Here is a 26,374-nt window from a genome sequence, read left to right as displayed (position 1 = left end):
CAAAAAACGGACCTCGGATTCGTGTTCAGGGACAAAAGTTACCCCTTAGGACAAAGTTTCACGCAAATCGAAGAGGGGTCGGGGCAACTTTTCCCGATTTCGTGTGAGTTGGTAGAGAATTACCCATTTACAAAGCGGATTTAGTGACAGTTTATTAATCAACTTAATATTAACATGTTATGGTTAATGTTAACATTCCAGGTGTTTAGATAAGGCCAGTTTGTGTCGATGACCTTCCCTTTACTAAGCAATCAAATCCAGAAGGGAAAAGATCACCAGTTGTGTTGGTCGGAGCCGGGATTTGAACCCCGATCTACCGCTTACCGCAATGTTCTCCTCTAACTCGATAGAATTCAAACGCGCAAATAAGAGAGGAAGTGAGTGTCAATTGACTGTGTGAGAGACTTTGCGTTGCGCTCATTCGTTCGGAAATGAGTGAGCGAGAGCAGGGGTTAAACTGACATCCAGCGTCAGCACATTGTTCGTAATTTTTGCAGTTAAAGTGATTACATTTTTATTACACCGCATCACCAATACAGAGAATTTGAAAAGGTACAGTGGTTATGTTACAGACAAAACAGGTACATCAAAAGACAAACGTTTTGAAAAATCCCTTGATTCCGTGAATGTCCTCCGTCCGAACATCCCTGAGACTCCAGGCGATTCCTGATTGTGACCACTTCGTCAAAATGTCATTTTTATGATAGATATGGAAAATTATTCATTTTTGTCAAAAAAAAAACAAGAATTTGTCACTCACCTCCGTGCAGAACGAGCACCCGCACTGCGAAATCCGGGTCAGGTTCTCCGATCCGTACTCGCCCAAACACAGCTTGCAGGTAAACCTGGACAGCGTCGCCACCGCCACCAAAGGACTACTACTTTCGGGAACACTGCCAGCCCCCAGCATGGCCGCCTTGGACGTAACGGACGTCCGGCTTCCGCTGCTGGTGCTGCTTTTCGACAGCGACGAGGAGGACGACGAGGAAGCACACGGTGACGAGTTTGCCGAGCACGAGGAGGACGAGGACGTTCCGGAGCCCTTGGTGGAGGCCAGTCGAAGCAAGCTGCCGACGTGCTTGCCGGTGCCACCCGAGTTGGTGGTGGTGGTGGTTTGAGTAGTTCCACCGGGAACCGGCACGAACCCGCCGTTGGACAGGTTCAGCGAGTAGCGGGAACCGGCCGCGGCCAGCGATAGAAGACTAGAACAACGGGAGCACGTGGCCACCGAAGCACAATTGCGGAGCCGATTCTTCGGTTGGATCGGCTGCTGCTCAAGCGTTTGCATGGAGTGAGTTAACGCGAGGACCGTTTCACACTTGCGCATTCCGGTTGGGGGCGAGGAGGAGGAACCCCCGCCCAGCAGCGGAACCGACTTGGGCGGGGCCAGACTGGTGCAGCTGACGTCCTTCTTCAGCAGTGGCACCACGGACCACAACCGCTGATGGACCGAGCTGAGCGAAGTGGTGGAAATGTTCAGTCGACTTCGCGTCATCTCGGCCAGGTTGTGATCCGAGGGGCTTCTGCTGATTTTAATCTCCGGCGAGGGAAGCAACGGAGGAGGAGTCATTGCAGCAGTCGGTGGGGGTGGCGGCGCCGCGGGAGGTGCCGGCGGAGGTTCCTTCGAGGGTCGCCGGCCGACCAGACTTTTGAGAAATGCCTCCAGTCGACGTTTGCGCGGAACGGGACCTCCGAGCGAAACTGGCACGTGCGAACCCTCGCCCGGAACTACCGATGAGGGTGGAACGACACAGCCGGAAGCCGGTACCGCCACCACCGGGGTAGATTTGGGTCCTCCGCCACCGTTGCCGGATCCGGCGGTGATTTGAGGCGAGTGTGGTGACTCCAGCAGCGACGCCGACTCATGCTGGTTCTGGGGGTGATGGTGAAGGTGGGCGGTTCCCCCATTGGTGAGGGCGCTCCGTAGGCCAGCCAGGTTGTGCACGATCGATGCAAAGTCCCTCCTGGAATCCTCTCCGCTGCGCCGCTCCTCGTCCAGCAGCAGATCGTATCCGGGCGCGTTCCACGAGTGCCGAAAGTGGTTCCGGTTTCTTCCCCTTGCGTTCCTCCCCGTTATCACCCGAAAATTCTTCCTCCTCTTCTTCGTCTTGTTGGCCGACAATTTTCACTTCCGTGCCCCAATCCCCCAGGCCCAGTGGCCACTGCAAGCTTCTCCGGTTGTACCGCTGCTGCTCTTCCTCAACGGACTCCAGCGTTGAGCCCCTGCCGCCCTTGGCAGGGTGGTGAGCCCGACGACGAACTACTTTCCCAACACTTTCACTAGACTCAATTCCCGGGATTCTTCGAGCAATTCCTTCCTCTACCTTCGGTAGCTCACTGCTAGCTTGATCTATCACAAGTGGTTCACCGCCCTCATCCAGCTCCAGCTGGTCAAACTGATTCACTATGACACTCTTCCGCGGTGCCACCAACTCCCTAGGCAACTCCTGCACACAAACTTCAACCCGCTTGAACTTGGCCTGTGGCGGCGGATTTATGCTGTGCACATCACTCCCTCCCAAACTCTTCCCACCGCCGTACCCGCTCAAATCACTCGAGACCCGCTTGAGCTTGATCAGCTTGTTCACCGAACTGAACGTGTCGCACAACGAGTTCCGGTTATTCACCCGATTCTTCCCGATCAAGCTCACACTGTCACCGTTGTTCTGTTCTACCTCACCGACCAATTCTTCGTTCCGCTTGAGGCTCAGGTTGCGAACCAGCAGTTCGCCCAGATCGTTCGAAAGGGTCTTCAGCCCGGTACGAACTTCGGCCACCTTTTCACCAGCACCGGACGGCGGTTCCGGCGCGCGAAGAACCACAACCGACTGCGGAGTCACCGTTGACCCGGCGGCTGATGGTGGGGACGCAAGCGTTGAGGCCATCGCTGGGGCTAATTATTTCGGCGTTTGATCGAATCAATGGCTGCTCGGAGGAAAGGGGGTTGTTGGGGTGGCCACGCTGGTATTGTCTAGCCTGTGAAAAGCGAAGAGAAATTGAGGAGTGGTTATTAATTAGCGCTATTGAATTGATTTATCGCGACGACGGGGTGATTGTGGCCAGGTTGGACTGTGGTTGTGGGGACAATGCGGTGGAGCGTTGACTGGAGCGTGAATTATCAATTTTCGGGTGGGATGAGTTATTGGACTTCGTCGCCCACCTCCCGGATTCGACGACAAAGGGATAAAGGTCACGGGTGCAGTCAGATGGAAATTGAATTATTGCTGGTGGCTGGAATCAATTACGTGTTATGAGATGCCTGCTGGCATTAATCAGTATGAAATGCGAAAATAAAAAAATCAATTTTTAAAGATGGATTTGAACATAACAAAACAAGTTTATTTTACAAAATAACTTAACATTTTTAATTGTAAATAAAATACAAGCATTTCAAAGGTAAGAACTGTAATGTGCACAGCTAAAAAAGTAGTAATCCAGCTGCGTTTAAAAGATCTGGGTGTAAAATAAATATTGCACTATTTTATGCAATTTTATGTGATTTTACATCCTGAAATATGTAGCCCATCAGTATGGGAAACCTACTTGACCGAAATGTCAAGCTCATATATGCGTTTATCCATGCAGCTTTACGTCGGTCTGATGGCCGAGTGGGCTAAGGCGCCAGTCCTTACTGTTGATGCTGGGTTTGAATCCCGTCGGTTGCATCTTTTTTTTTGTGTGTTGCAAAAATTGTACATGCAGTGTGTAATATTAAGTGTTTATTTTGACGAAGGTGATGTACATGCTTTGGCATGCGATTTTACCATAGGATTTTTTGCTGTGTGTAAATAATTTACACAATGATTATTAACCTTTTGACTTTATTTTTGTATATTTGACAGTGATTTGAAAATTATTTTTGAAGATAAACTTTGACCGTGTTTTTGAAGAACGTAGTTATAGAACGCTAATTGATTTAAAAAAAAGTAGAATTGCATATAAACAGAATTTTGTTCAGTTCATTGATTTAAATTGTGATGATCATAACACATTATCTAAGAAACAAAAACTCGAATAAAATATTCAATATTCAACATAATCTAGAAAAATAACATAAAAATGGAAAAAAAAATCTCTTTCATATACTGACTGTAATTTCTGCATAACATCAATTTTATTAGAATGCTTTTTAGTTTTGTATTGTTTACACCTACTTCTTTTCAAAAACCGCAAAAAGAACAGAACGCTGTCCAAGTTGATTTTACTAAAAAATATCTAATTTTGATCAAAACCTATTTTCTAAAACCATGAGACCGATGCAGTTTTCAAAAAAGTACGTTCAAAGTTTCATCCTTTCAAAACATTATTTATTTTGGAGCAACTTGCAGAAATTCACATTTTTAAGACATTTTATTGGCTTTTCAAAGCAAAGTTTAAGGTTTTAAAAATGTTGTATAATTTTTTAAAGGTCGACAATTTCTAATACATGTGAGTTATTCTCAAAAATTTCGTCCTTTTTTCGAGATTTTCAATTTTGTTCGACAAGTCCCTGTACTATTTTGCATACAAAAAACATTCAAAATTGGAATATGAATACAGTCCAGACTCGATTATCCGAAGGCCTTGGAAAAAAATCGGAATTTTTAAAATCTAAGATGGCGGCCAAAATGGCGATGATGCAATATTGCAAAAATGCATTTTATTTTTTAAAAGGCAATCAACAACTCAAACTTGACTAAAATGGGGTCGTAGAACTCAAATTTTATGTTAAAAACAAGAAAATGAAAAATTACGAAATTTTTATTTTGTTCGTGATTCGACCTTCGGATAATCGAACTTCGGAGAATCAAAACTTCGGATAATCGAGTCTGGACTGTATTTGAAACTTGTATCTTGCAAAGGGTTTTCCTGATCATTTTTTAACTTCAAAAAATATGTAATTTGATATTTATGCTTAGGCTGGTACAAATATTTTTAAAAGTTTTTGTCACACCCCCCCTTCAAAATTGGCCCGAAAAATCAGGGGGCAAAAAAAATATTTTTACAATAAACTTCAAAATTTCAATGAAAATTCAAGTGCAACCAGCTGAAATCAAATTAAAATACATTCTTCTGCGTTTTAAATCATTTTTAGCATGTTTGGGTTTATTAAAAATCTTAAGATTTTTGAAAATTTTCGATGCAAAATCTTTTTTTTCGATACAACTTTTGTTTTTGTCAGATCTTAGATTTTTTGAAAACTAATGATTGCAAAACAACTGAACTAGTGTAAAATGCATTTTAAAACACTTTCTTTCATTTAAATGTGAAGACTATGGCTTGTTATTTAAATTATTATATTTTTTTTATTTTTTTGCCCCCCCCTTGACCTCGGCCAGCGCCGAGGGACAAAAACTTTTTTAAATATTTGCATCGGCCTTAGAACTTTTCAGAAAAAAGTGACACGGAAAACTGCAATTTTTTTAAATGTTTTTGCAACGCTTTCAAAATTTTCTAAAACAAATGAGATTGCAAAACAAATATGTATTTTACTAAAAAAAGTTTGTAAAATCGAATGTAAGTTTCGAAATTAATTGCATAACGCTGATTTCTTCTTACATGCTTTGAATTTTGGAATTATAAATAATTACAAAACGTAAAAATTTCAATACTCCGATCGGGCTCAAAACTTTTCTGGGGGTTCCTTGGCCGAAATAATTAGACCCGTATTTATTTGTTTGACCATTAGGGTGACCTACGCCATGCTAGGGTGGTCCGAAAAATGGCAATTTTCGTCATTTTTCGCAAAACCCACTTTTTTCAAAAAATCATATCTCCGCGACATTTCATCCGATTTTAGCTGTCTTAGACGCAAAAGAAAGGTGATTAGTTTGGCTATTTAGAAAAAAATAGTACGAAGTTTCAAAAATCTAGCTTAACACTTGAAAAGGTCGTATGAAAACTTAAAATGCTGTTTTGAAGGTCTCGGGACCAAAGAGCCTATGTCTGAAAATATTTTTATCGGATTCCTCGGAAAATTTCACATAACATATCAAAAAATGGTGAAGTTATGTTTTCGATACTCTGAGATACGATTTTTTGAAAATAAAAAAAAACGGAAAAAATCGACTTTTTTCACTAAAACTGCGATAACTTGCAAATTTCAGCGATGACCTATACATGTTAGGGTACCAAAAGTTACGTATTTCAATTACGAAAATTCTTTTGCCTCTAAGACAGCTAAAATCGGATGAAATGGCGCGGAGTTATGATTTTCGAAAAATGTGGTTTTTGCGAGAAATTACGAAAATTGCCATTTTTCGGACCACCCTGACACGGCGTTTGTCACCCTAATGGCCAAACCAAAAAAAATAATGCTGTTTTCGTGGGGAATTGCTGTAGAAATTTATGGCATTTTTAGGTTGAAATTGTCGAGTTTCTTTGAGTTTTAGTTTAAATTATGTTTGAAGAGCATAACAAAATTCTTACAACTTTTACTTAGTTAATGGTTGCTAAAATATATCATCTACAGTTGCATAATTTGTGAAAACATAGTTTTTTCTCAGTATCACTAAAAAAGTTTCCAAATTCAGAATAAAGTCTAGAATAACTCATATTGATTCTCACTAAATTTTGAAGTCATTTTTTAACTTGTTTTGATTTGTTAAAGTGGACAGAAACTTGTGGCTGCCAAAATTTGAGGAACCGATGTTTTTTTAAAGATACAGCTTTGAATAAAAACAAACAAAACTGAAATTTCAAAAGTGGCATAAAAAGTGGTAAGCGTCAAAAATTGATTACCTTTCCAAATTGCATATGTTAGATTTTTAATTTGCTAAATTAAAGTTGTGCAAAATTTAATAATGAAAATAATTTCCCAAATTCTAAAAAGTAGTCCTAAACCATTACTACACAGTTTTCCGTTTTGATTATGGTTGAATATTTCCTCTTTTTAGAGGTCATTTCACCTCAATTCATGTGGATTATGTAAAATTACCCACAAAAAGATGTAAATTTACAAACAATTCGAGGCTTTTTAAGGCACAAAATCTGTCAAGATTCCCAAACGTTGTTTTTTCAGCAATCATTTTTTAAAGTGTAGTTTCGTTCTGAATTTCTGAATCAATAACATTGAGCATGAGCATGGTTGACTGCCAATGAGCTGCTACTCCGTTATTGACAGATCAGCTGAAGTTAAACAATGAATCAAAAATGATCAGTGGGAGCCAACCATCCGTTCACTGTTTGACCTCTGAAGATCCCTACTTTATTAGTCAATACCGGCGCCCTCCCAAGAAGCCTGCAGTTCAACGAAAGGGAGGAATGTTAGTCCGATAGTTGAAGTTGCAGACTCATCAAGCACATAGTTTTTCGCTATATACTTGTTGATACCGCTTGAGACCGTTGAATCCACAGCATCTCCTTCAAGCATCACGTGATTATTTTTTTTTTGGGTTAGTAGGATAAGGTAATGGCTTTTCGATGCCTCCCGAGCTACGACGCTATGGGGAGGACTTTCATAACAGACCCGTCGGCGAGCCTTCCGAGCAACGATGCTATGGGAAGGTCTTTCTGGTTAACACACAAAATCACTCACACACAGTTATTTTGCTCCACTATTAACTCAACGATCCAAATTGTCAGTGCGTCTTTCGATCATTATATAGAAATGGCTTTTTCACCGCAAAAAAATAAAACCTTATACGAAAAATTTAAACACAATCCACCCGACGCCGTGCCTTCCGATCAACGATGATATAGGAAGGGCTTTGAAAATCACACAAGAATTCACTTTTCACTCCGAATATTTTTTACGACAACGCGCTCCGTTAGTCAATTATGCACTGATGACGCTACATTTTCAGAGGGTAATCTTCTCCTAGCAGCACACAATACACGACAAAAATGCGAAACAAAAGGCACACACAAAAAAAATCACTTTTCACTCCGAATATTTGTCTTAAAAGGATCTCATTTCTAGTATCATCGTCAGAGAAACTTCTTTATAATTCATCCATATCTGATGTGAAAATAAAAAATTCAAAAACCCCGGTAGTGTTACGGTTCCTTATACCGTTTCCATACGATTATGAGCTAGCTGAATTATGAATCAAAACCACCCTCCTCCGCTTGACTCCAGTCGAGTGAGACTAATCTTGATGTATTCTCATTGTCTCCATCGTCCAGAACTAACAGCTCGCGTTTACTTACCATCTTGGCAACTGGTCTGATGTCGAGTCACTTCCCGAAAACAACACGCCAACGTTGACGATGATCTGCAAGAAGCAAAAACAAAAACAGAACATTAGAATGCGGACTAATCTGGTTTTAAACTAGTATCCGACGTTTGCATGACTGAGTATCTCGATTAGATTTCCTTGTGCTTGGTAGGCACATTAATTTTACATCAACGTGGGGGTTTCCTGCGAAGCCTCTTGATTTACCTACTGGTCAACCACTTGACAGACTCCAATCCAATTTTGCAAAGTTCAACCATTGTTACCGTCGTCTTCACCTTAACTTAGTATAGTTGGCCAGCAGCTGGCCCACACCTGGCTGATGGGTTCAGGCTTCCGTCGTAAACAACCTTTTTACGACCACCCACACACACCTTACCCTTACAGATAGGAGGTGCTTCTGCAGAAATCAGAACGGAGCCTAGCTCCAGCTGGGTGGGTAATCTTGAACCATGGGAAATCTGTCTGTCTTTTGTGTCCTGTTGGTGTTGTTTTGTAACGGCAGAAGCGTGTCCTTGGAGTTTGAATAAATTGTTAAGAGGTTATGCGACGAAGTAAAATGAAACACTACATCGAAAAACTAACTTAATCCACCTATGTGGTTTGAGCCTTCCTCACAACAATGGCTGTACACAAGTTTCATCTATTTTTTAGATCCGGCTTCCAAAAAGTACATCGCTATCACTTAAGTGGCCATATCTCGAGACAGGGTTGCCAGATCTTCAATGTTTTAGACTCTTTGGAAAGGTATTTTGATAACTTAACCAACAATGAGTCGGATGATGGATCCGGACATAGTTTACATAAATTTAAGTGAGATCCGGCTTCAAAAAAGTACATCAATATCACTTAAGTGGCCATATCTCGAGACAGGGTTGCCAGATCTTCAATGTTATGGGCTCGTTGGGAAGGTTTTTTGATAACCTAACCAACGATGGGTCGGATGATGGATCCGGACATAGTTTACATACATTTAAGTGAGATCCGGCTTCAAAAAAGTACATCAATATCACTTAAGTGGCCATATCTCGAGACAGGGTTGCCAGATCTTCAATGTTTTGGACTCGTTGGAAAGGTCTTTTGATAACCTAACCAACAATAGGTCGGATGATGGATCCGGACATAGTTTACATACATTTAAGTGAGATCCGGCTTCAGAAAAGTACATAAATGTCACTTGGTGGCCATATCTCGAGACAGGGTTGCCAGATCTTCAGTGTTTTGGACTCGTTGGAAAGGTCTTTTGATAACCTAACCAACAATAGGTCGGATCGTGGATCCGGACATAGTTTACATACATTTAAGTGAGATCTGGCTTCAAAAAAGTACATCAATATCACTTAAGTGGCCATATCTCGAGACAGGGTTGCCAGATCTTCAATGTTATGGGCTCGTTGGGAAGGTTTTTTGATAACCTAACCAACGATGGGTCGGATGATGGATCCGGACATAGTTTACATACATTTAAGTGAGATCCGGCTTCAAAAAAGTACATCAATATCACTTAAGTGGCCATATCTCGAGACAGGGTTGCCAGATCTTCAATGTTTTGGACTCGTTGGAAAGGTCTTTTGATAACCTAACCAACAATAGGTCGGATGATGGATCCGGACATAGTTTACATACATTTAAGTGAGATCCGGCTTCAGAAAAGTACATAAATGTCACTTGAGTGGCCATATCTCGAGACAGGGTTGCCAGATCTTCAGTGTTTTGGACTCGTTGGAAAGGTCTTTTGATAACCTAACCAACAATAGGTCGGATCGTGGATCCGGACATAGTTTACATACATTTAAGTGAGATCTGGCTTCAAAAAAGTACATCAATATCACTTAAGTGGCCATATCTCGAGACAGGGTTGCCAGATCTTCAATGTTATGGGCTCGTTGGGAAGGTTTTTTGATAACCTAACCAACGATGGGTCGGATGATGGATCCGGACATAGTTTACATACATTTAAGTGAGATCCGGCTTCAAAAAAGTACATCAATATCACTTAAGTGGCCATATCTCGAGACAGGGTTGCCAGATCTTCAATGTTTTGGACTCGTTGGAAAGGTCTTTTGATAACCTAACCAACAATAGGTCGGATGATGGATCCGGACATAGTTTACATACATTTAAGTGAGATCCGGCTTCAGAAAAGTACATAAATGTCACTTGGTGGCCATATCTCGAGACAGGGTTGCCAGATCTTCAGTGTTTTGGACTCGTTGGAAAGGTCTTTTGATAACCTAACCAACAATAGGTCGGATCGTGGATCCGGACATAGTTTACATACATTTAAGTGAGATCTGGCTTCAAAAAAGTACATCAATATCACTTAAGTGGCCATATCTCGAGACAGGGTTGCCAGATCTTCAATGTTTTAGACTCTTTGGAAAGGTATTTTGATAAGTCGGATGATGGACGGACATAACACGGAATGATGGATCCGGACATAGTTTACATACATTTAAGTGAGATCCGGCTTCAAAAAAGTACATCAATATCATTTAAGTGGCCATATCTCGAGACAGGGTTGCCAGATCTTCAATGTTTTGGACTCGTTGGAAAGGTCTTTTGATAACCTAACCAACAATAGGTCGGATGATGGATCCGGACATAGTTTACATACATTTAAGTGAGATCCGGCTTCAGAAAAGTACATAAATGTCACTTGAGTGGCCATATCTCGAGACAGGGTTGCCAGATCTTCAGTGTTTTGGACTCGTTGGAAAGGTCTTTTGATAACCTAACCAACAATAGGTCGGATCGTGGATCCGGACATAGTTTACATACATTTAAGTGAGATCTGGCTTCAAAAAAGTACATCAATATCACTTAAGTGGCCATATCTCGAGACAGGGTTGCCAGATCTTCAATGTTTTAGACTCTTTGGAAAGGTATTTTGATAACTTAACCAACAATGAGTCGGATGATGGATCCGGACATAGTTTACATAAATTTAAGTGAGATCTGGCTTCAAAAAAGTACATCAATATCACTTAAGTGGCCATATCTCGAGACAGGGTTGCCAGATCTTCAATGTTATGGGCTCGTTGGGAAGGTTTTTGATAACCTAACCAACGATGGGTCGGATGATGGATCCGGACATAGTTTACATACATTTAAGTGAGATCCGGCTTCAAAAAGTACATCAATATCACTTAAGTGGCCATATCTCGAGACAGGGTTGCCAGATCTTCAATGTTTTGGACTCGTTGGAAAGGTCTTTTGATAACCTAACCAACAATAGGTCGGATGATGGATCCGGACATAGTTTACATACATTTAAGTGAGATCCGGCTTCAGAAAAGTACATAAATGTCACTTGGTGGCCATATCTCGAGACAGGGTTGCCAGATCTTCAGTGTTTTGGACTCGTTGGAAAGGTCTTTTGATAACCTAACCAACAATAGGTCGGATCGTGGATCCGGACATAGTTTACATACATTTAAGTGAGATCTGGCTTCAAAAAAGTACATCAATATCACTTAAGTGGCCATATCTCGAGACAGGGTTGCCAGATCTTCAATGTTTTAGACTCTTTGGAAAGGTATTTTGATAACTTAACCAACAATGAGTCGGATGATGGATCCGGACATAGTTTACATAAATTTAAGTGAGATCTGGCTTCAAAAAAGTACATCAATATCACTTAAGTGGCCATATCTCGAGACAGGGTTGCCAGATCTTCAATGTTATGGGCTCGTTGGGAAGGTTTTTGATAACCTAACCAACGATGGGTCGGATGATGGATCCGGACATAGTTTACATACATTTAAGTGAGATCCGGCTTCAAAAAGTACATCAATATCACTTAAGTGGCCATATCTCGAGACAGGGTTGCCAGATCTTCAATGTTTTGGACTCGTTGGAAAGGTCTTTTGATAAGTTAACCAACAATAGGTCGGATGATGGATCCGGACATAGTTTACATACATTTAAGTGAGATCCGGCTTCAGAAAAGTACATAAATGTCACTTAAGTGGCCATATCTCGAGACAGGGTTGCCAGATCTTCAATGTTTTGGACTCGTTGGAAAGGTCTTTTAATAAACTAACCAACAATAGGTCGGATGGTGGATCCGGACATAGTTTACATACATTTAAGTGAGATCCGGCTTCAAAAAAGTACATCAATATCACTTAAGTGGCCATATCTCGAGACAGGGTTGCCAGATCTTCAATGTTTTGGACTCGTTGGAAAGGTCTTTTGATAACCTAACCAACAATAGGTCGGATCGTGGATCCGGACATAGTTTACATACATTTAAGTGAGATCTGGCTTCAAAAAAGTACATCAATATCACTTAAGTGGCCATATCTCGAGACAGGGTTGCCAGATCTTCAATGTTATGGACTCGTTGGAAAGGTTTTTGATAACCTAACCAACGATGGGTCGGATGATGGATCCGGACATAGTTTACATACATTTAAGTGAGATCCGGCTTCAAAAAAGTACATCAATATCACTTAAGTGGCCATATCTCGAGACAGGGTTGCCAGATCTTCAATGTTTTGGACTCGTTGGAAAGGTCTTTTGATAACCTAACCAACAATAGGTCGGATGATGGATCCGGACATAGTTTACATACATTTAAGTGAGATCCGGCTTCAAAAAAGTACATAAATGTCACTTGGTGGCCATATCTCGAGACAGGGTTGCCAGATCTTCAGTGTTTTGGACTCGTTGGAAAGGTCTTTTGATAACCTAACCAACAATAGGTCGGATCGTGGATCCGGACATAGTTTACATACATTTAAGTGAGATCTGGCTTCAAAAAAGTACATCAATATCACTTAAGTGGCCATATCTCGAGACAGGGTTGCCAGATCTTCAATGTTTTAGACTCTTTGGAAAGGTATTTTGATAACTTAACCAACAATGAGTCGGATGATGGATCCGGACATAGTTTACATAAATTTAAGTGAGATCTGGCTTCAAAAAAGTACATCAATATCACTTAAGTGGCCATATCTCGAGACAGGGTTGCCAGATCTTCAATGTTATGGGCTCGTTGGGAAGGTTTTTTGATAACCTAACCAACGATGGGTCGGATGATGGATCCGGACATAGTTTACATACATTTAAGTGAGATCCGGCTTCAAAAAAGTACATCAATATCACTTAAGTGGCCATATCTCGAGACAGGGTTGCCAGATCTTCAATGTTTTGGACTCGTTGGAAAGGTCTTTTGATAAGTTAACCAACAATAGGTCGGATGATGGATCCGGACATAGTTTACATACATTTAAGTGAGATCCGGCTTCAGAAAAGTACATAAATGTCACTTAAGTGGCCATATCTCGAGACAGGGTTGCCAGATCTTCAATGTTTTGGACTCGTTGGAAAGGTCTTTTAATAAACTAACCAACAATAGGTCGGATGGTGGATCCGGACATAGTTTACATACATTTAAGTGAGATCCGGCTTCAAAAAAGTACATCAATATCATTTAAGTGGCCATATCTCGAGACAGGGTTGCCAGATCTTCAATGTTTTGGACTCGTTGGAAAGGTCTTTTGATAACCTAACCAACAATAGGTCGGATCGTGGATCCGGACATAGTTTACATACATTTAAGTGAGATCTGGCTTCAAAAAAGTACATCAATATCACTTAAGTGGCCATATCTCGAGACAGGGTTGCCAGATCTTCAATGTTATGGGCTCGTTGGGAAGGTTTTTTGATAACCTAACCAACGATGGGTCGGATGATGGATCCGGACATAGTTTACATACATTTAAGTGAGATCCGGCTTCAAAAAAGTACATCAATATCACTTAAGTGGCCATATCTCGAGACAGGGTTGCCAGATCTTCAATGTTTTGGACTCGTTGGAAAGGTCTTTTGATAACCTAACCAACAATAGGTCGGATGATGGATCCGGACATAGTTTACATACATTTAAGTGAGATCCGGCTTCAGAAAAGTACATAAATGTCACTTGAGTGGCCATATCTCGAGACAGGGTTGCCAGATCTTCAGTGTTTTGGACTCGTTGGAAAGGTCTTTTGATAACCTAACCAACAATAGGTCGGATCGTGGATCCGGACATAGTTTACATACATTTAAGTGAGATCTGGCTTCAAAAAAGTACATCAATATCACTTAAGTGGCCATATCTCGAGACAGGGTTGCCAGATCTTCAATGTTTTAGACTCTTTGGAAAGGTATTTTGATAATTTAACCAACAATGAGTCGGATGATGGATCCGGACATAGTTTACATAAATTTAAGTGAGATCTGGCTTCAAAAAAGTACATCAATATCACTTAAGTGGCCATATCTCGAGACAGGGTTGCCAGATCTTCAATGTTATGGGCTCGTTGGGAAGGTTTTTTGATAACCTAACCAACGATGGGTCGGATGATGGATCCGGACATAGTTTACATACATTTAAGTGAGATCCGGCTTCAAAAAGTACATAAATATCACTTAAGTGGCCATATCTCGAGACAGGGTTGCCAGATCTTCAATGTTTTGGACTCGTTGGAAAGGTCTTTTGATAAGTTAACCAACAATAGGTCGGATGATGGATCCGGACATAGTTTACATACATTTAAGTGAGATCCGGCTTCAGAAAAGTACATAAATGTCACTTAAGTGGCCATATCTCGAGACAGGGTTGCCAGATCTTCAATGTTTTGGACTCGTTGGAAAGGTCTTTTAATAAACTAACCAACAATAGGTCGGATGGTGGATCCGGACATAGTTTACATACATTTAAGTGAGATCCGGCTTCAAAAAAGTACATCAATATCACTTAAGTGGCCATATCTCGAGACAGGGTTGCCAGATCTTCAATGTTTTAGACTCTTTGGAAAGGTATTTTGATAACTTAACCAACAATGAGTCGGATGATGGATCCGGACATAGTTTACATAAATTTAAGTGAGATCCGGCTTCAAAAAAGTACATCAATATCACTTAAGTGGCCATATCTCGAGACAGGGTTGCCAGATCTTCAATGTTTTGGACTCATTGGAAAGGTATTTTGATAAGTTAGCCAACAAAAGCTCGGATGATGGATCCGGGCATAGTTTACATACATTTAAGTGAGATCCGGCTTCAGAAAAGTACATAAATGTCACTTAAGTGGCCATATCTCGAGACAGGGTTGCCAGATCTTCAATGTTTTAGACTCGTTGGAAAGGTCTTTTGATAACTTAACCAACAATGGGTCGGATGATGGATCCGGACATAGTTTACATAAATTTAAGTGAGTTCCGACTTCAAAAAAGTACATCAATATCACTTAAGTGGCCATATCTCGAGACAGGGTTGCCAGATCTTCAATGTTTTAGACTCGTTGGAAAGGTGTTTTGATAACCTAACCAACGATGGGTCGGATGATGGACCCGGACATAGTTTACATACAGTTAAGCGAGATCCAAATATATGTGCAAACACATTTTTATACATAACTTTTGAACTACTTATCGAAACTTCAATCTGTATAAAACTCGATCTATGGGACCCTAAACCAAGTCGAATGCAACAAGTTCGGGTCAAATCGGTTCAGCCAGTGCCGAGAAACATGAGCTAGTTTGTTGGTCACATACATACATACACACACATACACACACACATACACACAGACATTTGTTCAGTTTTCGATTCTGAGTCGATATGTATACCTTACCTCAGTGAGGAAGGCAAAAGATATGACCGTCGAACTTCAAGCAAAACTTACTTCGATACACCGTGGAGAATTTCCCCTTTCCACTTACAAAAGTAGAGCATCAACATTTTCCGACTTCCAAATTGTGAACATTGTTAGTATTTTGTGAAACTTTGTCAAAATAGTATAAAAGTCTGCAGGTAACTCCTTAACTCACAAACAAAACATTTTCCTCGTAGGCCAGACGGGAAAACGACGAGGCCGGCAGATCATAACTCCAACAAGGAGTATAGGACGAGCCACGTCGTCGTCTTCGTCGTCCTCGCCTGAGCACAACATCGGTTCGTTAGGCGTGGGATCCCGACCGACAAGCCTTCGCCTGGAAGATATATGGCGTGGTGCGTTCAAAATCTTGGCAACATAAATATTAATTCATCATATTGCCTTTCGAGCCACCTCCGCCTCCCTCTTTCACGTGCGTATATGCTCCTTGTGCTTTTGTGGGTTCTGACGTAGTTTTGAACATCTCGCAAAAGGACGAACTTGGCCGTTCTGAATCAAGTTAGCAAAATATTGACCCAAATTTGAGCGCTTCATTAAAGGGTCATTCTTTGATCAGGGACCTTTTTGGGCAGATTTTAATTCGCCTTTCACATGATTTAATCAACGAATTTGCCCGAGAGTTTGCGTAGGTGTCGTCCCTGGAGCCAAATATAAAATGAAACTACACGGAAAATCGTCCCCGCAGCATAACCAGCTGGTCCCTCGATTTCAATGGGAAAGGGTTCAAAAGTGTCACGTGGTATACACATTCCGATGTCGTGTAAATCCGAGAGCTTACACCCACTCGCGAGGAGAAAATTCAATTTTAAACGTCAGCTGGCCACACTGCCATCCGTCAGCAGCTTGTTCGATGGCACTGAAAACAAAGTCTAAATTTCGAACAAAATTTAATTTAAAAAAATTTAAAATGCAAACATTTTTTTTAAAAACACTTAAAAAATGTTTAACAAAAAAAAATCTTAAAAATGACTAAATTCAACATTCTTTTTTTTGTGACCCTTTCGCCAACTTTCCAGAAGCAGAAGCAGGCAACATTTTAAAGTCAAATTAGGCGTACATAGGGATATTATGGCGAAAGCTGAGAGCGAGCGTGGGAGGTCGTGCCGAAAAACATTCTAATTTTGAGGGAAGCCAACGAGCAAGATCGATGGCTGGGGCTTCCAGCTCACAGCGTGGCGTAAAGTTGACATCTTAAGCTTTTGGGAAAAGCCTTGCTGAAAATTTTCCACCGGTTGAGTAATGTTTCATTTGCGTCATTAATTTGCACAACTTAAATTAGTAATGGGAAGGTTTAGATTTGTTTCACCATTTTATCAAATTTTGTTGTTTTTTTCTTATAAACATTAGTTAAAACATTAACAATTGGTCGCAACGCTTGCTTAGATCGTATCCTAGAGCTTAAACCTTCTCAAAAACCGCCCAACTCCAAGCGAAACTTATTTTGGGACACGTGGAGATTTTCTCTTGTCCCCTTTAAAAAGTGGAACACCAACACTTGTTATGCATTCGAAATGATTTTCTTACAATTTTCAAAAGTGTCTCAATATGATTACAAAAAAAATAAAATCAGAAAATTCAGAACAAATTCTTCATAACTGAAATAACTCCTGCACTTTTCATTCCATCAACCTGTTTGCTGTTGAAATCACTGACAAATTTGTCCAGCAGCGTCACACGTCAATTGAGTCACGTCATACGTGCCGCGGGACTGCCGTCGTCAAACAGAACTGCACACACAAGCAAGCCTCGTTGACCTAGACCTAGACCGCCACCAGGACCGGCTCTCGGATACAAACAGTTCCGCAAAAAAAAACTAAAATCTAAATACACCGCCGTTTTGTTGTCCGACGTTAATGGCTGAGAGAGAGGCTGCGAAGGGTGGCTAAAAATAGAACCTTAGAACGACCGGCGCGTCGAGAACGTGCATTAGATTGGGACGGGGACAAGTATCAGGGAGGGACAGAGAGGTTAACAGGGGGATTAATTGGCAACAGTTTTGGGGTAATCAAACTGTGTTCCGCTTGCCCTGTGATGGTGGGCGAGATGTGTTGTTTACAGTTTGTTTTAGCTGTTGTTTAGCCTTGTTTATGTTTCGACGGGGCCTTCTCCGGGACTGTGGCTTGGTTGTAAAAATTATGAAGGTTTGCTTGCTGTTTTTGATTTATTGCTCAATATATTTTCTTCGACAGATTGTTTATAGTGATTGAATTAGCTCTAATAAATCGTACTAGAGTAATCCAAATGGAAAAAAAGTATGTTGTGCTTCTTGACAACAATAATATTAATTTACCGAATGAAAAAATAGAAAAACATTTGGGTATAAATGCTATAAATTCTTATTAAGCAACCATGCGCACCCCCTTATTTTTGCTACCCCTTAGATAAACATGGAAGCGCATGGTTGTTTAAGATAATTTGATAGCATTTAAACCCGGAATTTTACAATTTTATTTATTGGCAAGAAATCTTTTAAAATTCAATTCTTTCCATTGGAACATGTTCTGGGAGCCCAAATCTTCTATACCTTTCAGAAACTGAAACGTTTACTGACATTTTAAGGTACTATTTCATATATTTTTCCCATTCTACTCATTGTTTTATTAATTATTACCTGGAACCAATTCCAGAGTGGTCAGATTGAAGGTCCAAAAATATATGATTAAAAAAAGTAATTTGACGAAAATTATTTAAGGTGCCAGAACAATTGTTGTACAAACCGGGATAACACTTAATTGATTTTAATTATTTTTTGGAAAATTAGTTTTCAAAAATTCTAGGTTTGGAAAATAACTATTTGCGGTATTATAAAACTACAAATACACAAAGACTTAAAATACTGTTGGCTTTACTCAAACATGTTAAAAATGATAATAAAAGCAGGGAAATGCACTTCAAAAAAAATTCAGCTCATTGCCCTTAAAATTACAATGGCCCTTGATTTTTTGGCCCATTTTCGAAAAATATTTGCAACGTCCTTAACAAAGTTTCTGAGCTTTTTAATAAAAAGCATGTAAATGTTATAAAAAAATTATAAAAAGAAGTTGGAATTTGTCTTAAATTATATTGTATTTTAATTCAAACGCGAAGTTTTTACATTTGAGCAGTTCTCTCAGGATTCGGCCATTCGATATTTTTTTATGCGACTGAAACCATTTTGCTTCATTATAGTTTGTCCATATAATTTTCCATACAAATTTGGCAGCTGTCCATACAAAAATAATATATGGAAATTCAAAAATCTGTATCTTTTGAAAGAATTTTTTTTATCGATTTGGTGTCTTCGGCAAAGTTGTAGGTGAGGACTGTACTGAAAAAATGATACACGGTAAATTTTTTTCTGATTTTAATTCCACTTTTTGTCACTTAAATTTGATTTGGAAAAAACACTATTTTTTCATTTTCTGATATGTTTTTGAGGACATCAAATGCAAACTTTTCAGAAATTTCGTGGTTCTGCATAAAATCTTTGACCGAGTTATAATTTTTTTAATCAATACTGATTTAAAAAAAAATCTAAATATTGGTCAAACATCCCACCAATTTCAAACGTCGATATTTCAGCAACTAATGGTTCGATTTACAATGATAAAATATGAAACATTCGTAAAATTTTCCGATCTGTTTTAAAAAAATATTTTTTATAATTTTTAAATCAAGACAAACATTTCAAAAGGGCCAAACATTCAATATTACGCCCTTTTAAAATATTTTTTCGAAAAGATCGGAAAATTTCCAGAATGTTTCATATTTCAACATTGAAAATCGGACCATTAGTTGGTGAGATATCGACATTAGAAAATGGTGGGTTGATTGGGTGAGATTTGGAAAACATCAATTTTCATATTTCTAACTTTTGCATGGCAATATCTCAGCAACTAAGGGTCGTATCAACAAAGTTATAAAAAGGAAAGTATAGAGAATTTTCTCAGCCATTCGAAAATATTTTTTTCAAAAGTGGGTAAACATGTGTACTAATTTTAAAAGTGAAAAACTGCGACTATTTTCAAAAAAAAGGCACCTAAAAATAGATTTAACTTAAAAACAGTGCACTTTATCAAAATCAAAATTTGATTGCAAATTTGATTTTACATCGAAAAATGAAAAAAATCAGTATTGATTCAAAAATTCATAACTCGGTCAAAATTTTTTTGCACAGCCTGGAAATTTCTGATAAGTTGGCATTTTATGTCCCCTAAAACATATAAAAAATAAAAAAAATTAAAAATAGTGTTTTTTTGCAAATCAAGTTTTAGTGACAAAAGATTAAATTAAAAAACACAAAAAAAAATTTATCGTGTATCATTTTTTTTTTCATTGTAGTCCGTATCCATACCAACAACTTTGCCGAAGACACCAAATCGATCAAAAAATTCCTTCAAAAGATACAGATTTTTGAATTTTCATACATCATTTTGGTATGGACAGCTGCCAAATTTGCATGGAAAATTATATGGACAAACTAACGATACAAAATGGCTTCTTTGGACATACCAAAGGCACCAAAAAAGTTTCAGTCGGATTACAAAATACAAAAATTAAAATTGAAGAAAAAAGACCGTTTTCGTAGAGAATTGCTCATTTTATCAATTTTTTCTACTAAAAATGCTTATAAATTTGAAGATTTAAAGGATTTTTGTATTTAAAAAAAAAACATATTTATTATTTAGAAAAAATATCTTCTCCTGGCATTCCATTTGGCATTTAAAACTAATTTTCTTTGAGGAAATTAAACTTTTACAATTTAGAAATATATCAATTAATCAAAATGTTTACAATTATTGTTAACAAACTGTGTTAAAGTTTTCAAAATGTAATGAAAACCTCTTCTTGAAGTACTTTGATCACTTCTCTCCGACCATCGATATGTTTTCATACCATTCCATACTTACGTATAGAGCTTTTGCACCCAGATTTTTGTTACAGACATTTTAGTGTCTTCAAAACTACGGTAACTATCGATATGATTTTATTTTTCTATTTTTGATTTGTGTATTTGTGATTTCCCGGTTTTGACAAATTTGTATTATACGCCTTCCCTTCTGTTTATTTTTCTATTCTTTCGCAAAACATCTTTGTGTGATTCCCAAAACAACACACTATCAGCTCCCAAATAACTCCAAAATGCAACTGTGTCAACAATCTGAAAACCGAATCTCATTCAATTATCCCCCCCCTTCACGAATATCACCCCTTATCAGCAATAACCAATTATGCGGCCTCTATCAGGAGTTGCGGGATTACTTTTTGATCAAATATTTGCGCGATAAATTGAATTCCGTGTCATCAAGGTTGAAAAACGCGCTCTGTTGATTGTTTATTTTGAAGTTTCTCACACACACACACACACACTCACACACGGACGAGTTTGAACGCACAATGTGACAACAATGAGTTGTGCGGCGATCGCATTGAAAAGATAATATTTTTGTTTGTATCGCGTCGGTGATAAATTTATCGCACCCTTCGGAAGTACTAGGCTCGAGTGAAGTGCGATCGAAGGTTAGCAATTACACGGTTGACCAGAAAAATCAGTGGGGGGTAATAAAGTGTGACCTGGTTATTGATTGTCGTCTGTCGTCTGACGAAGCAGTCATTGTTTTATAATTATATTCAAATTAATCGTAACAAGTTGATTGAAAATAATGGAAAATTGCATTCAAAAATTTTTTTTAAAGATTTTCTGAAAAGTTGAAATAGTGAATTAATCAACAACCATTCTTAAAAAGTACTTACATAATTACCAGCAAAAACAAACCAAAATAAATCACATACTTTCTGACAGGTGACATTCCCATCATCAAGCGCCCTCTTATCAACGCATCTAGCAACACTCCACTGTCTAGCACACACTCTTCTCTGTGAAAGCAGCTAAAAAAATCAACCAAGATAACACACAACCGTCACGTCACACTGCTCTGGTTTTGGGTATGGCACAACAATCTTTACCAAAATACAACATATCTGGAGTTTTTTTGAAAAGGACCAATAAACCAAATTTTCAATTTTTGCTTTTTGGGTGTTTTTTAATACCCCTGACTCAAGGCGGTTCTAAAAACACCCAAAAGCAAAAACTGGGTTTATTGGACCTTTAAAAAAAAAACTCCAGAATATACTTCAGACGACGAGTGAAACGACCGTGAACTTCGAGCGACGCGATTGTACTGCAAAAAGTAACCACTTTGCGGATAGTATTTAAATTGCATTTTGATTAGGTACACCTTGATTGGGAATTACTCAGATAAGAGTTGCTAAATTTCAAATGTCAAAATTTGAATTTTAAAAAGCCACATACAAAGTTTAGTTTGAAAACACCAACCTCAAATTTATTAAACTTTTGAACATTTTTTCGTGTAACCTCAATCAAACAAAATTCAAATTGTGCACGTTGTCAGTTATCGTGCTCATGTTGACTGTCAAAGCAAAAAGAAAAAAAGCCGTTCACGTGCTTTTTTTTTGTTGCGATCGCCCGGTCGTAAACAACTTCATTATCACCTATATATTGCTACTCTCTGGCTGCTGGCTGACTGACTGACTGACTGCTGCTAACTGTCAGAGTCAGCAGTTGATACAGGTGAAAATTGTTCGCACATTCTATAGAGGCCGCTGGAAGTGACCGCTGGCGATCGACCCGAGCAATCTTTATGGCAACAGACTAAAATAAACCTTCAAATGACGTTTTCTTTTCGGTCCAATCAATTTGCAATTAAAAATACAACCCCAAATAACCTTCCAGCGAACCTTTCTCATCAAGAATTTCGAGGACATCGTCATGGTGACCGCGTTTCGTAGCCGCCGGAAAGGTGGAAGATAAAAGTGGCCCGCCAAGTTTGACCGCGACCTTTTTGCTAGGTGGTGGCTTCCGTTGTTGTCGGAGCGAAACGAGACACTTTCGGTGACAGGCGCGCGACGACGACGGAAGAGCAGCTTGAGGGTCATCATAGCTTTAGATGACCTCTGACCACGGTTGTTCTTGAATGGAATGTTTAGCATGGAGTAAATCTTTGATTCAAAAAGTCTAATCTAATCTAATCTAATCTAATCAGACCCTAGCGCAGCCAATCTTTCGAAGGGATCCTGGAGAGTGTCTTAGGTTAGATGACGCCTAGCACTCTTCTTGTCATTTATTAACATTTGCAGTGCGCCATTGCATTAGAATGCATTGAAACATCACAAGCGTTAAAGCGGCCAGGCCTACTGCGTAAAGCCATATCGCAGAGATGATTCGTAATTGGGTTGAGTTTGAGCACTGAGTGTTCGAACAACAACACAATTCTGAATCGACAGGAGGAAGAAGCGTGGGGACACACCACCATACGCTCCGAGATTTTGGTTGTATTCGTTGGGAGCACCATGCTAAGAAGGTTTGGTACTCCGGGACCCTCTGGGATGGGACATTGTATTTCCACGAATGCCCTGGACACTATTTGCCGTGGTTATAGCGCCACAACTCGCTCTCTGTAACAGTATTCCTAATTCCAGTCCAAGCTTACCAAGTCGTCATGGCCTAGTGGTTAGCATTTTTGCTTACCAACCCAAAGGACGGGGGATCGAACCCCGCCTTGAGCGACTTTGATTTTTCGTTCATATTCATCATTTCAAATTCTAAGTACTTTAACTTTCTCGTTGGGAGCAGATGGGAATCGAACCCCTGAACCATTCGCTTACAAAGCTAACACCGTAACCAGTCAGCCACGGCCGCTCAGGAGTAAATCTTTGATTCAAAAAGTGATACTAATCTAAATACATTTATGAGCATCTGAGGTCTTTTTGAAAAAAAATTGTAAAAAAATCGAAATCGAAAGTGACCAAATCTCTATTCTCTCTTGCACCACCTATCGGTAAAATGAAAACTCAATGCATGATAACAAGAATTTCGGGAAGCTGCTACATGTGATATTACTAGTGTTGTAAATGAGTGATAGAAAAAAACTATCAATTGATGATTCGTGAACAAAAATAGCAGAGGGTTTAGCGAACGTCACTATAGCTGGTAAGTTCTCTTCTATCATCTCGTGCTTGCCAGCAAGAGCATTCTCCTTCTACCACTCCTTCTCTATTCCTCGTTCGCGCACACTCGCCGGAGATTGTTTTGTTTTCTCAGGAAACCGCCATAAGAGAATGCGTTAGGGGGATTGGGAATTGATCAAGATCATGAGTTGGCAATATTTTCTGTGGCGGCTTTTGTGGATACGTTCGTCGAGGGGGGATGATTGTGAGTTTGGGAATGAGAGAGAAAAAGATAATGTCACAAGAGATTGTGTACACACGAGATAGAGACCGGCAATTCTTTTTGCTGAGAATTTCGCGACGGAAAAAAGTCAAGATCGGGAGCATGATGATTGCTGTCGCTGAGATTTGAAAGTTTGATATTTTTACAACCCTGGCCCCGAGACCTTCAAATCAGTTAAAAAATTCATTTGATCTGCAAGTTTATAGTGTAGTGTAGTAAACTCTCTGCTGGTTTGACGTGGAATCGCTGTAAATATTATTTTTTTAGACATGAAATATTATCCCATTTGAAAATTTCAAGCCACATTCTTTATCAACTAAAATTTCAAAAATTCTACAAAACCAAAGTAAAAAAGCGAACTCAACCAAAACCATAACCTCACTCAAGTCACGCTCGGTTTCCGATTTGCATCGGCTGCCAGGTGTTGTCGCCACATTTGGTTTGATTTCAAATCTTTTCCCAATTTCCGGTCCACCGGAGAGTGTCCGCACAATGTCAACAAGCCGGGCACAGACCACACTCGCTGGAAATTGGCAGGAAATCCGACATTTCGTCGACCACACCGTATGCCCTTAACCTCCACCTGCTCGCTCGAGCTGATCAGCGTTGGCCCGAGCGGATGAAATCAATATTTTAGGCGGTTCGTTTATTGTTATTACCACCACGAAGCCGAGAGAAAATTCATTTTTCCGGCGCCATCTGTAAAAAATCGCTATTTTCGATTTCACAGTTAATTTGATGGATTTCCAAATCATCGTCACAATCAATTTAGTTGAATACAATTTTATAATGCTTCCAAATATCAATCAAAGCAAGCTTTCTTTCCAGAAAGATCAAGATTGTGATGTTTGTGTTTGGCAACACAAAAATAGCTTCGGGCCAAGGTGTGATCAAAATGACAGCAGCTGCAGTCAACATAAAGAGATTGGCCTCCATCAAAGCAAACAAAAAAAGTTTTGATTTAATAAAACATGTTTTTCAATACAAGCTACACAGTTTTAAAAAATCATGGTAATATTACATCTGGAAGTCAGTACATCTTTTATGTCAGAATAGATTGTGCAGTTTTACTTCTAAAAGTATGTAAATTCACAAGTTGTCCACTGTCTTGCCACTTTTTCAATATGAATTGAGGAAATATTACATCATATAAGAAATAATATCACAACTTCGAATTTTACACTTCCAAATTAACACTTTTTTTACTGCTCTACCGGTAAATCTGAGTAACAGTCATGCCTCGGTTTAGCACCGCATATGGGGGATGCAAAACCGAGGCGTGCATGACCGAGGCACAGAGCTTATGGGATTTTGGCTATATGGGAGACATGGTAAAAACATAAATTTTGAGAAGTTTTTCAAAAATACGTAGTTTTGTGAAAATTTTGAGTGTTTTCAAAAAATATTGTTATTACATTCGAAATGTATGAAAAAATCCTGATCGTTTGGGTATACTGTAAAAACAGAAATTTTTAGATTTTTTTTTCTAAAAATCGTAGTTTTGTGAAAATTTTGAGTGTTTTCAAAATATGATGTTATCACATTCGAAATGTATGAAAAAATACCGATCGTTTGATACCCATATTGTAAAAAGCTGAATATTGGAGTATTTTTTCGAAAATTCGTAGTTTTGAGAAAATTTTGATCATTTTTAAAAAAAAGTTGTTATTACATTCGAAATGTATGAAAAAAATACTGATCGTTCGATACCCATATTGTAAAAACAGAAATTTTTAGATTTTTTTTTCAAAAAATCGTAGTTTTGTGAAAATTTTGAGTGTTTTCAAAATATGATGTTATCACATTCGAAATGTATGAAAAAATCCCGATCGTTTGATACCCATATTGTAAAAAACTGAATATTGGAGTATTTTTTCGAAAATTCGTAGTTTTGAGAAAATTTTGATCATTTTAAAAAAAAAGTTGTTATTACATTCGAAATGTATGAAAAAATCCTGATCGTTTGATACCCATATTGTAAACACTGAAATTTTAAGTATTTTTCAAAAATACGAAGGTTTTTGAAAATTTTGAGGGTTTTCAAAATATGTTGTTATTACATTCGAAATGTATAAAAAAAAATCCCAATCGTTTGATACCCATATTGTGAAAACTGAAATTTTGAGTATTTTTTACAAAAATACGTAATTTTGTGAAAATTTTGAGTGTTTTCAAAAAAAATATTTTACATTCGAAATGTATGAAAAAAAAATTCAAACATTTGATACCCATATTGCAACAAAAACAATTTTGAGTATTTTTTCGAAACATTGTATTTTCAAAATACAGGAAAAATACGTATTTTTGTGAAAATTT

The 26,374-nt window shown here is 38.9% G+C and overlaps 1 protein-coding gene across 1 annotated transcript in view; it reads right to left on the bottom strand.

The window, feature by feature from the left end:
- The window catches only part of LOC6053962, a 127,221-nt gene that overhangs the window by 49,899 nt on the left and 50,948 nt on the right, over nucleotides 1-26,374 (bottom strand). The window contains 3 exon segments of the mRNA XM_038261720.1: nucleotides 761-2,059; nucleotides 2,061-2,976; nucleotides 8,131-8,195. Coding sequence (XP_038117648.1) covers nucleotides 761-2,059; nucleotides 2,061-2,885 — 2,124 coding nt within the window. The 5' untranslated portion in view covers nucleotides 2,886-2,976; nucleotides 8,131-8,195.

This window comes from Culex quinquefasciatus, chromosome 3, assembly GCF_015732765.1.
Source record: "Culex quinquefasciatus strain JHB chromosome 3, VPISU_Cqui_1.0_pri_paternal, whole genome shotgun sequence".
In the NCBI taxonomy this organism is placed as follows: domain Eukaryota; kingdom Metazoa; phylum Arthropoda; class Insecta; order Diptera; family Culicidae; genus Culex; species Culex quinquefasciatus.
The sequence above is the reverse complement of the archived record's forward strand: the minus strand, read 5'-3'. Positions and strand labels throughout refer to the sequence as shown.